This window comes from Ornithorhynchus anatinus, chromosome X1 (assembly GCF_004115215.2).
Source record: "Ornithorhynchus anatinus isolate Pmale09 chromosome X1, mOrnAna1.pri.v4, whole genome shotgun sequence".
NCBI classification, from domain to species: domain Eukaryota; kingdom Metazoa; phylum Chordata; class Mammalia; order Monotremata; family Ornithorhynchidae; genus Ornithorhynchus; species Ornithorhynchus anatinus.
In genome coordinates this window covers 105,113,913-105,128,826 of record NC_041749.1, presented here as the reverse complement: position 1 = coordinate 105,128,826, position 14,914 = coordinate 105,113,913, and the positions used below count along the sequence as shown (strand labels likewise).

General features: G+C 46.6%; 2 protein-coding genes across 2 annotated transcripts; both read left to right on the top strand.

Moving 5' to 3' along the window:
* The first annotated feature begins 3,336 nt into the window (after positions 1–3,336).
* Positions 3,337–4,468, top strand: LOC100081707 (olfactory receptor 24-like). Its single transcript, XM_001512415.6, has 2 exons — positions 3,337–4,291; positions 4,385–4,468. The coding sequence occupies exon 1, from the start codon at positions 3,337–3,339 to the stop codon at positions 4,273–4,275; it is 939 nt and encodes a 312-aa protein (XP_001512465.3). The 3' UTR covers positions 4,276–4,291; positions 4,385–4,468.
* Positions 4,469–11,353: 6,885 nt separating this feature from the next.
* LOC100081731 (olfactory receptor 7C1-like) lies at positions 11,354–12,450 on the top strand. Its single transcript, XM_016225915.1, has 2 exons — positions 11,354–12,120; positions 12,336–12,450. Exons 1-2 carry the CDS (start codon positions 11,354–11,356, stop codon positions 12,448–12,450), a joined length of 882 nt encoding a protein of 293 aa, XP_016081401.1.
* Positions 12,451–14,914: the final 2,464 nt, after the last annotated feature.

The window sequence follows — 14,914 nt, the reverse complement described above, 5'->3', positions numbered from 1 at the left end:
TTTAGGATAGAAACCAACAGCCACATGTCTGGGCTGGGCACTCCAGTCTGGGTGTGAGCAGCTGCTCTTCCTCACTTGAAATACCCAGCCTTCCATGTTCGGGTTGGAACACCCTCAGAGCCTGCTCAGTTGAAGTCACAGAACACCCAGGGACTTGTAGTCTGGGGGTTCTAAATGCAGGAAACTTCAACCATACACCAATCTATCAACCAATCATATTTATTGAGTGCTTACTGTGTGCAGGGCACTGTACCAAGCACTTGGGAAAGTACAGCACAGCAATATAATGGACACATTCCCTGCCCACAACTAGCTTACAGTCTAGTGGGGGGGGGGACAGACATTAATATAAATAGATAATAATAATAATAATGGTATTTGTTAAGAGCTTACTATGTGCAAAGCACTGTTCTAAGATACACATTCCAGCCACCCTTGCTTTCAGATCACTGACAGAGAAGGGAAAGGCTTCCAAGTGTGGGATGATGTCTGTCACAATGACCCTTTTTTTACTAAAGCCAGCTGGCCCACTTGATCTTGTGTCCACATCTTCATCATCATCATCACCAACTGTATTTATTGAGTGTTTACTTGGTGAAGAGCACTTTACTGAACCTTTGGGAGAATACAATACAACGGAGTTAGCGAAACAAGCTGACGGTGTGCAGTGCTTCTTCTCCTGCAGCCCCCACTGCAAGGGATGGAGAAAGGACAGAGAGGGCCATAGGTCGGTGGAGGCATGTAGCAGGAGTCAGGGACCAGTGTGCCAGAGACTGGGTACCCAGGGGAGCTCTGTTCTAAGCGGGATCTGCAGGCCACAGGGTGACAAATGATGACTGGGCTGGGTTTCCATAGCATTTTTGTCTATCATCCTGGATGCAATCTGAAGGGGTTATGCTGGTGGTGCCCTCTGTGAGTTTGGTGTATTGCCCTGCGAGTTTCTTGGCTAAAATCCAAAAAGTCTCCCCTGGTCCCCACCAGGCCTAATAATAACCTGCCCAAAGCAGGGTGTTTCACCACCAAAACTGTCAGGATGGGAGATACCAGGATTTTTTGATCACCACTGTCACCACCCCTTCACCTGACCATTTAGCCCACGAGTCAGCAGATCATAATAATAATAATGTTGGTATTTGTTAAGCACTTACTATGTGCAGAGCACTGTTCTAAGCGCTGGGGTAGACACAGGGGAATCAGGTTGTCCCACAGTCTTAATCCCCATTTTACAGATGAGGTAACTGAGCCACAGAGAAGTTAAGTGACTTGCCCACAGTCACACAGCTGACAAGTGGCAGAGCCGGGATTCGAAACCATGACCTCTAACTCCAAAGCCCGTGCTCTTTCCACTGAGCCACGCTGCTTCTCATCAGTCAGGTTCAGTAGGTAGCTCTGTAATAGATGAATTCTATGTTTTGAGCATTCACTGGGCGCAACGTACTCTCCTAAGCCCTTGGGAAGTATAAAACCAAGTATTTGCCACAAGGAGCTTATACTCTATCAGGGGAGACAGATATATAAAGGGGTACAAATAGAGTAGTCAAAATAAATTATTGAAAGTATAAGCGTACTAGGTCAAGGGTACACAAAATGAAATCCAGCCATACATACAAATCTTTCCCTTGTCTATTGCTTTCCAGGTTCAAGACTTCTATATTCTTAGGGGGGTTTCAAGGTTACTCGGTTATCCATGGGCTCAGTAACTGGGCCTTTAATTGCCATGGCATTCTCCTCAAACTTGGCCCTACCCCAGCTCCTCCGATGTGGATTTCCCTTTCCTATTCTTAGTAAAATGTGTATCCTTCCTCCCAGCCCCTGACCCAATTCCTGACTGCCATTAGCTCAGCCTACAGTGACTTCACCGGGTGCTAACACCACTTGGCTTACAGTTGCCCAGTTCAGTGGCCTTGTGGGAAAAACGCTTTAAGTCAAGCAGGCATTTGGAGGCTGAAAATAGGCAAATGGGATTTCTGGAAGAACCTGTGAGCAGCGTAATCCCCTATCTTTCAGCACAGAGCTCTAGGCATTTTGTTGAAAAGATATTTATTTATTTATGTATCTATTTATTTATTTATTTTGTTAATGAGGTGTACATCCCCTTGATTCTATTTATTGCAATTAAGTTGTCTTGTTTTTGTTCGTCTGTCTCCCCCGATTAAACTGTAAGCCCATCAATGGGCAGGGATTGTCTCTATCTGTTGCCAAATTGTACGTTCCAAGTGCTTAGTACAGTGCTCTGCACATAGTAAGTGCTCAATAAATACTATTGAATGAATAAGCATAGGTTTCATCGCAAAAATACATGCGTGGCCTTGGGCCTATGAATTATGATGAGGAAACAGGATGGATCCCATGCCAAACCTGGATAGGGAGGTAGAACCCACTAAAATCTGTGCTGGCCCACCTCCCACAGAAGCCTGATGTCAGAGGACAGGTAGGGTGGGGGATGTGAAAAAAGAATCTCAGAGGAACAAACTGCCCAACCAGACCCCAGCCCAACCAGACACATTCCCTTCTGGAGTAAATAGCTGAGCACAAAGCACCCTTCCACTGCTTAGACAGACCATTCTCATCCTCCCATCCCACACCTTCCCAAAAATATCAATCAGTAGTATTTTTTGAGCATCTGCTGTGAGAAGAGAATACAATAGAGGTAGAAGGCATGATCCTTGTCCTGAGAAAGCTTACAATAAAATAAAGATGACATAAAATGAATGATAAATAGGACAAAAAAGTGCTCAAATAGTCAAGCATGTACAAGCGCTTGCACACAGTAAGTCCTCAATAGATGCAACTGAGTGAATTTCTAGGCATAAAAATGTGAAGAGAGGTTGTGAGTGAAAAAGTGCCAAGATGGTAGAAAGGAAGATAGGACCTGGGGAGAATGAAAATTCACTGAGGAAGACTTCCTGGAGAAGTTGGGATTTCAGAAGGGATCGGAAGATAGGGAGAGCTGTGGTCTGGTGGATTTGAAGGACAAAGGAGTTCCAAGCAGGAGGAAGGGCACGAGCCAGGAATCAGAAGTGGGAGAAACAAGCACTAAGTACTGTGTGAAGGTGAGCTTTGAAGGAATGGAGAGTGCAAGTGGGGGGTTACTGGGAGAAGAGAGTGGATGAATAACGAGGAGTAAAATGATAGAGTGCTCATCAGTCAATCAATTTATTGAGCAGTTACTGTGTGCAGTGCACTGAAGTAAGCTCTTGTACAACAGAGCACCAATAGACAGACTTTTCTGAGGCATGCAAAGATGAATCAGAGCCTAGACTGATTCTTACCATAATGTGATTGCTCCCCCATCACATTCTCCTGCTACATCTCCCCCAGCAGATCCTCCGGCCCATGGAGAGGGGAAACCAAACCGGCATCTCAGAATTCCTCCTCCTGGGACTGTCTGACCGGATGGAGCAGCAGCAGCTCCTCTTCGTGCTGTTCCTCTGTTTGTACTTGCTCGGGGTTCTGGGGAGCCTGCTCATCATCCTGGCTGTCATCTCTGACCCGCACCTGCACACCCCCATGTACTTCTTCCTCACCAACCTCTCCCTGGCTGATGTCTGCTTCCTGTCCACCACGGTCCCCAAGATGCTGGTCAACATTCAGACTCACAACAAATCCATATCCTTCGCTGTCTGCTTGGTGCAAATGTACTTCTTTATTCTGTTCGGAAGTCTGGACCACTTTCTCCTCACCGGGATGGCTTATGACCGCTACGTGGCCATATGCCACCCACTTCATTACACCACCATGATGAGCCCACGGCTCTGTGCCCTGATGGCTGGTGGGTCCTGGCTCATCAGTTCCCTCCATTCCCTGACACACACCCTATTGGTGGTTCGCTTATCCTTCTGTTCCAAACGTGAAATTCTTCACTTCTTCTGTGAACTTTACCAGATCCTAAAGCTTTCCTGCTCTAGCATCATCATCAATAAAGCAATGGTGTTTGTCTTTGCAACAGTGATTGCGTTACCTCCATTCATCGGCCTCCTGTTCTCTTACATTCGCATCATCTCCACCATATTGAGAATCCCATCTGCAGGGGGAAGGTGGAAAGCTTTCAGCACCTGTGGCTCTCACCTGTCCGTGGTCTCCTTATTCTACAGCACCACTTTTGGGACCTACCTTTTTCCAGCATCTACCCAAGCATTCAGTAAGGGCTTGATAGCATCTGTGCTGTACACAGTGGTCATCCCCACAGTGAATCCCTTCATCTACAGCCTGAGGAACAAGAACATGAAAGAGGCCCTGAGAAATACATTCAAAAGGAAAAGTGTCTTCCCTTGAGGATTCTGACTTGCAGGTACACCTGAAGCTTATTTTTCTGAGAAAGTTTAGCCAGATCTCAAAGATCACATACTTCTTGTCATGTACAATTTTGTTTTCTTGCAAACAGCTTTCTGGGCAATCAAGACCCTGTGACAATTCTCTGGAACTTTTGAAGTTGAATGAAACACCCAGGAAGATGATGATGATGATGATGTTGGAAAAGCCCATGCAGCTACCTGAGCAATAAATCACATCCTTCCCATAGCTATCACAGGAGTGTAATTCTCTACTGGTGATTTCCTCAAAACGTGAAATGAAGAACATGTCTTCACATATCAGTCAGGTCTTTATAGTTTTTCAAGACCTCTTTTTGAGTGGTTGAAACTGTTGTTCAAAAGATATCCGAAGGGTCATTGCTCGCTCCACACAATTCTCTCCTTATCTGGAAGGGGTGGTGCTATCTTGGGCTCTTAGGCAGTGCTGTGATACTGTGGAAGGTACTGTATGGCTTCTTCACTGATGAATAAAAGCCCTCGGTTTGGTGGTGGTCAGCACAACTCTGAATCTCCTCAGCCTTTGTGTCCCACCATTGGTCACACAAGCTTCTAAATCTTATCCATATGTCACATGATGCAGTCTTTTAGGGGCCGTCCATATTGCCCAGATTGAGTTGTTGCCTGGTTAACACACACACCCACACACACACACAACCTGATATACTGTAATCAGCCCATCAATCAATCGTATTTATTGAGCGCTTACTATGTGCAGAGCATTATACTAAGTGCATGGGAAAGTGCAATATAACAGAATTGGAAGATACATTTCCTGTCCACTGTGAGGAGTTCCTGAAGATCGAGGAGTTGCTTTTAACAAACTAACTTTGATGGTGACAGATAATCATTATCTTACAAAATAATAAATTATGGTCTCTGCCCTCAAGGAGTTTACAATCTAATGGGAGCGAGAGGACAATATGCACACACACATAGACACCATCCTACAAACACACACACACTCGCATTCACGTGGTGAACATGCTTAGATTAAACAGTGCAAAAGCTGGAGAAAAAGCTAGAGCACAAAAGACACAAATGTAGATGGAAGGTGGACAAAGCTGGACCCTGGGAATTACATAAGTGCTTAGTGAGATTTCATCATCTCCAATTGGGGACAACAGTCATTTGAAATTTTCCTCAATAGACTGGGGTCTCCAAGGACATGGGATGGAGATTTGACAATGAGTCTTTGTCTCTAACAAGGAGCTGGGGAATCATGGCCCAGAAGTCCAGGGATTCACTGTAAAGAATTCTATCATGAGCCCGCTTCACCCCTTCTGGCCCCACAAGAGTGAGGACTCCATCCGTGTTCCTGCTCCCATCAGCACTGTCTGAGTACCCCCAGGCCAGAATACGAGATCAACATTGTTTTTCCAGGTAAGAGCTGACTGGACGCTTCAGTCCTGTGCAGGTCTGCTCTAACCAGCCTACAGCACGATTCCCAAATGAAAGGAGGAGTGTGTGGGGGTGTATGAGGAAAGGGTCTTAGTCCCAAAGAGTGAGGCTGACTGAAAGAGATAGCCAGATCCATCTTCTCCCTCCCAAACCCCCAACCAAGCCCCAGACACTCTCTCTGCAGCTCCAGTCAAGTCTCTGGCAAAACTTCCAATTCTCTCAACCCAGGCTCTTCCTCAATCTATTAATCGATCAATAGTATTTATCCAATGAATCAATCAACCGATGGTATTCACTGAAAACTTACTATGTGCTTTGCACTGTTCTAAGTGCTTGGGAGAGTAAAATACTACAGAGCTGGTAGACACGATCCCTGCCTTCAAGAAGCTTACTGTCCTCCTGCAGCCACATCTTCACTTTCCCTTCCTGGTCCCAGATGGCCAGGGACGATGCGGAGAATGGGGACAATCCGTGGCCCGGGAACTGCTTGCGCACATGGCCAAATTTGCCTCCTGCCTACCTATTTGGCTAGACGTTGCCCGGAAGAGAGGAGGGAGGGGAAGAAGGGCTTAAAGGTAGATTCCTTGGGCTCTCAGGCCCATCTACCACCACAGAGCTCCCACTCTCACAATCTCTTCATTACCTAATCCGTCTAGGCCCCAAATATCAAGTATTTACAGTTTCAGTAGGCTGTTCCTTTCACCCCAACTCCCTGTGAGCTAAGTTGAGGAGTCACCACAGCTTCAGGCATTGCCCCGCCAAGGTGTCCCATGGCTCTCTTTGCCTGAGGGGTCAGGAACCCTGAGGCCCAGTGAGATGCCCAGAGCCCCACGGCCCCTTCCTGGCTCCCAGAAATCTGCCCATTGCAAATGATACCCTTTTTCTGGGAACTCTCACTCTGGGGCTGGTGGGAGAAAGGAGAGGAGGGAGTCTGATCTCCAACGAAAGTCCAGACTGTGGCTTGAGGCTCTAATTCCCCATATAATCATAACCACCTACTGGGAGCTCTGGATCAGCCCCAGTTTTCGGGCCACTTGAATCTGCTGCTGGTTCTTCCAGAGCAGGAGGAGCAGAGAGCAAAAACAGGATTCATGAAAGAGGGCATCCAGGATGGGGGCAGAGGGGAATGGGGCTGGGGAAAGAGGCTAGAACAAAAGGAGATCATCATGGTGGAGTGACAGGAGGGTTTGTAAGAATGTGATGTTACTATCCCAGGAACCAGCTTTTCCTCCATGCTCCAGGCTAAGGTCTATCTTACGGGGACCAATCATGCATTCTGATTCTGTTGGGAAAGTCCCAACTGTTTGCAGGCAGCCCCAAATGATTTCAGAAAAATTGGGAAAAATCTCAGCATTGTGACCGAAATTGAACGGCTTAACTCATGCCAACCCCAGCTGGTCCTCTTCAGTGAAAATGCCTAGGCTTCAGTGTCCAGGCAGAAACATTCTCAGAACCTCCTCATTTTAGTTCACAGAGCATTGTAGTATGGGTGTTCTAAACTGCAGGAGACTCTTACCCCACACTGAGCCCATCACTGGGCAGAGATTGTCTCTATCTGTTGCCAAATTGTACATTCCAAGTGCTTAGTACAGTGCTCTGCACATAGTAAGCACTCAGTAAATACTATTGAATGAACATCCCTCACTACTTCACTTTCAAGATTGAAGGAGAAGGGGCAGGCAGCTAAACTTGAGACAACAACTCAACATCATGGCTTCCAACAAAAACAGCCTGGTCCAGCTGATCTTAGGATCGCAATACATTTTCCCCTCCTGTCCCTTCCGCAGGGTACAGAGGTTGGTCTGAGAGGGGTAGAACTTGATTCTGGCAGGAAAGCACGAAACACAAGAGCACAAGACCATATGGGATGCTATGACTGCTTGTTCATTCAGTCCTGGATTCTTTCTCCAACAGGAGTAATGGTTGATTCTCTCTCCAGCAGTGGCAGAACTGTATGATGGTTGCTGTTACCACAGAGAAACAACATGGCCTAGTGGATGTGTGTTCCAATCCCAGCTCTGCCACTTGCCTGCTGTGTGACCTTAGGCAAATCACTTCACTTCTTTGTGGTTCAGTGTCCTCACCTGTAAAATGGAAATGACATCACTGTTCTCTCTCTTAGACATGACCCCAGTTTGGGACAGGGACTGTGTCCAACCTGATGATCTTGCATCTACTCCAGTGCTTAGTGCAGTGTTTGACACATAGTAAGCACTTAACAAATACCACAGATAGTATTATCATTACTATTTTCATTGACCTATTCAGGGAACAGGAGACTCTCTATCTCATTTGGTAGCCATTACTGAAGACACCATACCCCAAGATCTCAGTGCATAACAGATACTCTTTATTAAAACAGCCCACTGATCCCACATAACAAGGTGTACCAGCCCGGCACAAACTGACACACACTTTTGCAGCAACCAGTTGTTCCTTTTTTATTCTAAGGCACCCCCTCTAAAACCAGTTGCTGCTCTGCACTCCGAGGAAGTCCCTCCCTCCTTTTAATGAATCCTGGAGAGGAAATACTTATTTTCTGGTGATGCCATACAGTCCTACTTCCTCCTTCTTTTGAAAATCATATGTGTGAACCATTTTGGAGAGATCCTTAGTTAGCTTTGATGACTGTATGCGGGAATCCTGAAGGGGAAGTTCCTCCTTTGGATGATGCAAAAAGTGGGTTTCTGGAGGACTCTTCCAAGAATGAATAATTAGTTCCAGAGATGATCAAGCAGTCTGTCCTACACCATCCGATGCAGGCTTTATGTACTATCTTGCTGATATCACTTATCCTGCAGCTCATGGACCATGAACCCAGTGACCCGCTGGCCCACTGGTAACAGTTACTCTCCTTAATATCATCTTAATGGTTAGGGATGCATCATCTAACATCCCTAATTTTCTAGTAAGACAAGAATCTAAGACCAAACATTCCTGGGTGACATCTTGAGAAGTACTGTGGTCTAGTGGATAGAGCACGGACCTGGGAGGCAGAAGGACCTTGGTTCTAATCCCAGCTCCCGCCACTTGTCTGCTGTGTGACATTGGGCAAGTCACTTCACTTCCCTGTGCCTTCCCTGTAAAATGGGGATTGACTGAGAGAGCCATGTGGGACATGGACTGTGTCCAACCTGATTAACTTGTATCTATTGCAGTGATGATGATGATGGTATTTATTAAGTGCTTACTATGTGCTAAGCACTGTTCTAAGCATTGGGGAGGATATAAGGTAATCAGGTTGTCCCACGTGGGGCTCACAGTCTTATTCCCAATTTACAGATGAGGTAACTGAGGCACAGAGAATTTAAGTGACTTGCCCAAAGTCACACAGCTGACAAGTGGCTGAGCCATAATTTGAACCCATGACCTCTAACTCCCAAGGCTATGCTCTTTCCATTGAGCCATTCTGGGTGAGATTTTGAGAAGCAGCTTGGCCTAGTGGATAGAGCACCTGGGAGTCAGAAGGACCTGGGCTCTACTCCCAGCTCTGCTACTTGTCTGCTGTGGGACTTGGGCAAGTCATTTAACTTCTCCATGCCTCACTTACCTCATCTGTAAAATGGGAATTATGACCGTGAGCCCCATGTGGTACATGGACTGTGTCAACCTGATTGCCTTGCATCTACCCCAGGGCTTAGTACAGTGCCTGGCAAATAGTAAGAACTTGACAAATACCATTTTTAAAAAAAGAGTCAGGGGCAAAGCAAGGTGAGGATTTGCAGGGAAAGTGGGGTAAGACCGCTCTTGGGAGTGACAAGATGGCTTTGAAGACCTAACTGGTCAAGGGCCATCACAGGTGAAGACTGCTGGATACTAGGATTGTTCCAGAAGAGGGGCTGGCTCTCAGGACTGCGGGGCTGGAGAAAGTTTGGCTGGGGGTATGATCAGCATTGATCAGCCAAGGTGGACCAGAACCTCCCAACAGAGTTCCATGGCTCTAATCGCCTACCTAGAATTCCTTCATACCCCCTGACATGGATTTCAACCTGCAGTGTTTAAACCTGGGAATGCCTTGGCTTAACAGTGGGTTCAGGGATGGGGAAGAGTTTACTGTCTGGACCTTGGAGGGGTTAATTAGGTGGGGGTTCCTGCCAGAGCAGGGAGAAGAGGGGGATACATTTACCTTCATCAAGGGTTTCTAGAGGATTTAAAAGCAGAAATCACCTCACAGCCACTTCCATTATTATACTAGTGTCATTGTTGAGCACTTAACTCATACTAAGCCCTGGTATTTAATCACTGGTATTTATTGAACCCTTGTATGCAGAGGACTGTACTAAGTTCCTGGGAAAGCACAGCAGAAGAGGGTAGGCAGACATAATCTCTGCCCTCAAGAAAAATACAAGACATGGTCTCAGTTCTCTGGACCCTGACCCCACTAAGTAAGGGAAGAGAGACACATAGAAGAAAAAGAACAACAGTAAATTACAATCCAAAATAAGAGCTATTTGCAGATTTAATTGCCCAAATTATCAACATTAAAACAAATAGATAAAACAGTACTTGGAGGGGGTAATTATCAAGATTCTCTCCTCTCCAATCAAGATTACTAGATTACAAGTGTCTGCAGTCTTTCCCAGTGTTTTCTAGGTGGTTATGGGCTTTACTTTCACACTGTTGGAGAGAGGAAGAAGACTCTCCTGGGCAGCCACTGGCTCATCACTGACTGGAGCTTCCCTTTTATGGGGATCCCGGCCGCATGGATGGCCCACCCTCCACTCTTGAAAAAGATATGACTTCACTCCTGAAATTGTTGGGTGGGTGGAGGGGAGACTACTCTAGCCATTGGACCACCCCCTGCAGATGCCAGAACCCGCATTCTTATGGGAACTCCAGACACCAGGAAGGCAAACAAGACTGGGAGCGAGGAGTGGGATGAGCGTTGCAGAAACAAGTGTGTTGGACTTAAAAAGAAAGCAAAATAAACTTACAAAGAAGGCATAAGGAAGGAGTTGGGGGGCATTAGCTAAGGGTAGGGTGCAGGGTAGCTGGGAGCACTGTAAAATCCATCAACAGGACCCAGCAATATTCTTTTGGCACAAAAATGAGCAAGGCACAATTTTTCTCCTTTCTACTGAGTAGGCTTGGCCTGAGAATTGGGATGAGATTCCTTGGAGAAGGCTCAGGAGAGAGCAGTGATGATGGAGAAGTGTCTGGGAATGGGGTGTCTGAAGAAACTGGGATTGTTCAATCCGGTGAGGAGAAGCCTGAGGGGCCACTGATGATGGGCTCCAAGTCTCTGATAGGGTGTTCAATGGAGAATGAGGAGTAGCCGGACCAGGGGAGCCCAATGCTGTGCCTGGGGATGGGTAGAAATAGAACCCACTGCACCTTGTGCTGACACATACATGGGCCCGGGAAGGGTGAACCCAGGACCCCAGGAAAGCAGGAGAGTGTGAGTGGGAGAATTTCAAATGAAAAAATACTCCAGCCAGACCCCAGCCCTCCCAACCACATTTCCAATAAAGCTGGGGAGATGTCTGAAATCGAACAGCAGGGGTCTCTCCACTGTTTACCTTGTGCTGTCCCGGCACACACACGTTATACTGCATAAAGTCTAGACTGAGCCTGAACCAGGATGTGATTGCTCCACTATCCCATTCTCCTGCCACATCTCCCCCAGCAGATCCTCCAGCCCCATGGAGAGGGGAAACCAAACCAGCATCTCAGAATTCCTCCTCCTGGGGATGTCCAACCAGGTGGAGCAGCGGCAGCTCCTCTTCCTGCTGTTCCTTTGGATGTACCTGCTCGGGGTCCTGGGGAGCCTGCTCATCATCATCCTGGTCATCGTCTCTGACCCGCACCTGCACACCCCCATGTACTTCTTCCTCACCAACCTCTCCCTGGCCGACGTCTGCTTCCTGTCCACCACGGTCCCTAAGATGCTGGTCAACATCCAGACCCCTAGCAAATCCATAACCTACGCTGCCTGCCTGGTGCAAATGTATTTCTTCATTCTGTTCATAAGTCTGGACCACTTTCTCCTTACTGGGATGGCTTATGACCGCTACGTGGCCATATGCCACCCACTTCACTACACCACCATCATGAGCCCAAGGCTCTGTGGCCTGGTCCTTGCTGGGTCCTGGCTCATCAGTTCCCTCCATGCCCCGACACACACCCTATTGGTGGTTCGCCTATCCTTTTGTTCCAACCGTGAAGTCCTTCACTTCTTCTGTGAACTTTACCACATCCTAAAGCTTTCCTGTTCCAACATCCTGATCAATGAAGTGGCGGTGTTTGTCGCTGCAGTAGTGATTGGGTTAGCTCCACTCACCGGTGTCCTGTTCTCTTACACTTGCATTATCTTCACCATATTGAGAATCCCATCTAAGGGGGGAAGGTGGAAAACTTTCTCCACCTGTGACTCTCACCTGTCCATGGCTTCTTTGTTCTATAGTCATGAGTTCAAATCCCAGCTCTGCCACTTGTCTGCTGTGTGACTGTGGGCAAGTCACTTCACTTCTCTGGGCCTCAGTTACCTCATCTGTAAAATGGGGATTAAGACTGGGAGCCCCACGTGGGACAACCTATTCCCCTGTGTCTACCCCAGCGCTTAGAACAGTGCTCTGCACATAGTAAGCGCTTAACAAATACCAACATTATTATTATTATTATTAGTACTGGCTTTGGGGTCTACTTCAGCTTTATGCCTACCCACGCATCCCGACAGGGCTTCATAGCATCTCTGATGTATTCAGCGGTCACCTCCATGCTGAACCCCTTCATCTACTGAGGAATAAGGACATGAAACGGGCCCTGAGAAACATGTTCAGCAGGAAAATTCTCTTCCCCCAGAGACCATGACCCCTGCTTCTGGGATCTGGCAGACAACTCGATTTTATGATTTGGCCTGGAAATTACAGTTTTCTGTTTATTTCTGAGGCATCCTAGGCCTTAAAAAATTAAGTCACAGTTGCCTGGATTCAATTTCTTACTCTTAGTTATGCTGGAAATTATCACCAAATCATTGCTGCTGAGTACTTGGATGTGAAGGACACTGTTCTTGGGCATTGTTACAATCCTATTGCCTCTTATTTTCCCCAAGGGGTGCCAGATCATCATCATCATCATTATTAATATGAATTGAGCATGTACTGTTTGCAGGGTACAGTTCTAGGGACTTGGAACCATATGATAAACATAGAAGGTATGGCCCCTGTCCTTGAGGAGCTTACAATCTAATGGGAGAGACAAGCAGACATTAAATGGGAAAAAGAGTAAAACCACAGATGTAAAAGGTAAAACCAGACGTAAGCATAATGAATAAAGAGAATAGATGAGTCAATATATACATAAGTGCTAAAGTTACTGTTGGGATGATTTGATCAACATCTTCAACTATTCTCTCTTCAGTGGCTCCTTCCCCACTGCTCTCAAACATGCTCATGTCTCCTTTATCTCAAAAAATAAACCTTCCCTTGACCTCACGGCTCCCTCCAGTTATCATTCTATCTGCTTCCTACCATTCCTCTCCAAACTTCTCGAGTGAGTTGTCTACACCTGCTGTCTCAAGTTACTATTCTCCCTTTCTCTTCTCGTTCCCCTCCAATCTGGTTTCCATCCCCTTCATTCCACAGAAAGCACACTCTCAAAGGTCACAAATTATCTCCTTCTTGCCAAATCCAGTGACCTCTACTCCATCCTAATCCTCCTCGACCTCTCAGCTACCTTCAACACTGTTGACCACCCCCTTCTCCTGGAAATATTATCCAACATAGGCTTCACTGACACTGTCCTCTCCTGGTTCTCCTTCTATCTCTCTGGCCTCTCATTCTCAGTCTCTTTCTCAGGCTCTGCCTCTGCCTCCCACCTGTGTGTGTCCCTCAAGGTTCAGTTCTGGGTCCCCGTCTATTCTTCATCTACCACTCACTCCCTTGAAGAACTCATTTGCTCCCAAGGCTCCAACTACCATCTCTATGCCGATTCCCAAATCTACATCTCGATCCCTGATCTCTCTCCTTCTCTGCAGTCTCACATTTCTGCCTGTCTTCAGGCCCGTCAAAGGGCAGGGACTGTCTCTATCTGTTGCCGATTTGTACATTCCAAGCACTTAGTACAGTGCTCTGCACATAGTAAATGCTCAATAAATACTATTGAATGAATGAAATCTCTACTTGGATGTCCTGCCGTCACTTCAAACTTAACATATCCAAAACAGAACTCCTTTTCTTCCCACCCAAACCCTGTCCTCCCGCTGACTTTTCCATTACTGTAGACAGCAGCACCATCCTTCCTGACTCACAAGCCCATAACCTTAGCATTATCCTTGACTCTTCTCTCGCATTCAATCCACATATTCAATCTATCACTTAATCCTGTTACTTCAACCTTCACAACATTGCTAAAATCTGCTTTTTCCTCTCCATCCAAACTGCTACCACATTACTCCAAGCACTTATCTTAATCCCATCATGTTTACTGTATCAGCCTCCTTGCTGACCTCCCTACCTCCTGTCTCTCCCCATTCCAGTCCATACTTTGCTCTGATGCAGTTTATTTTTCTACACAAACGTTTGGCCCATGCTGCCCATCCACCTCTATATCAAACAGTGACTCCTTCCCATTGGTTTTAAAGCACTTAATTACCTTGCCCCCTCCTACCTTACCTCGCTGCTTTACTACTACAACCCAGCCTGCACGTTTTGCTTCTCTACTGCCAACCAACTCACTGTATCTCGAGTTCTTTTATCTTACCACCGACCCCTTTCCCATGTCCTCCCCCAACCTATAACTCCCTTCCCCTCCAAATATGCCACACCACTACTCTCTCTGCCTTCAAAGCATTATTAAGATCACATCTTCTCCAAGAGGCCTTCCCCAATTAAACTCATTTTTCCCCGGCTCGCTCTCCCTTCTGTGACATCCATGCACCTGGATCTGTGACCTTTGGACATTGGATATTTGCCCCACTCCCAAGCCTACAGCACTTATGTACATATATTTTAATTACATATTATTAATTACTTATTTATTCCTATTAATGTCTGTTCCCCACTCTAGACTGTAAGCTTTTTATGGGCAGGGAATGTGACTGCTAATTCCATTGTATTGTACTCTCCCAAGAGCTTAGGAGAAGAAGCGTGGCTCAGTGGAAAAAGTACGGGCTTGGGAGACAGAGGTCAGGGGTTCTGGTCCCGGCTCTGCCACTTCTCAGCTGTGTGACTTTGGGCAAGTCACTTAATTTCTCTGTGCCTCAG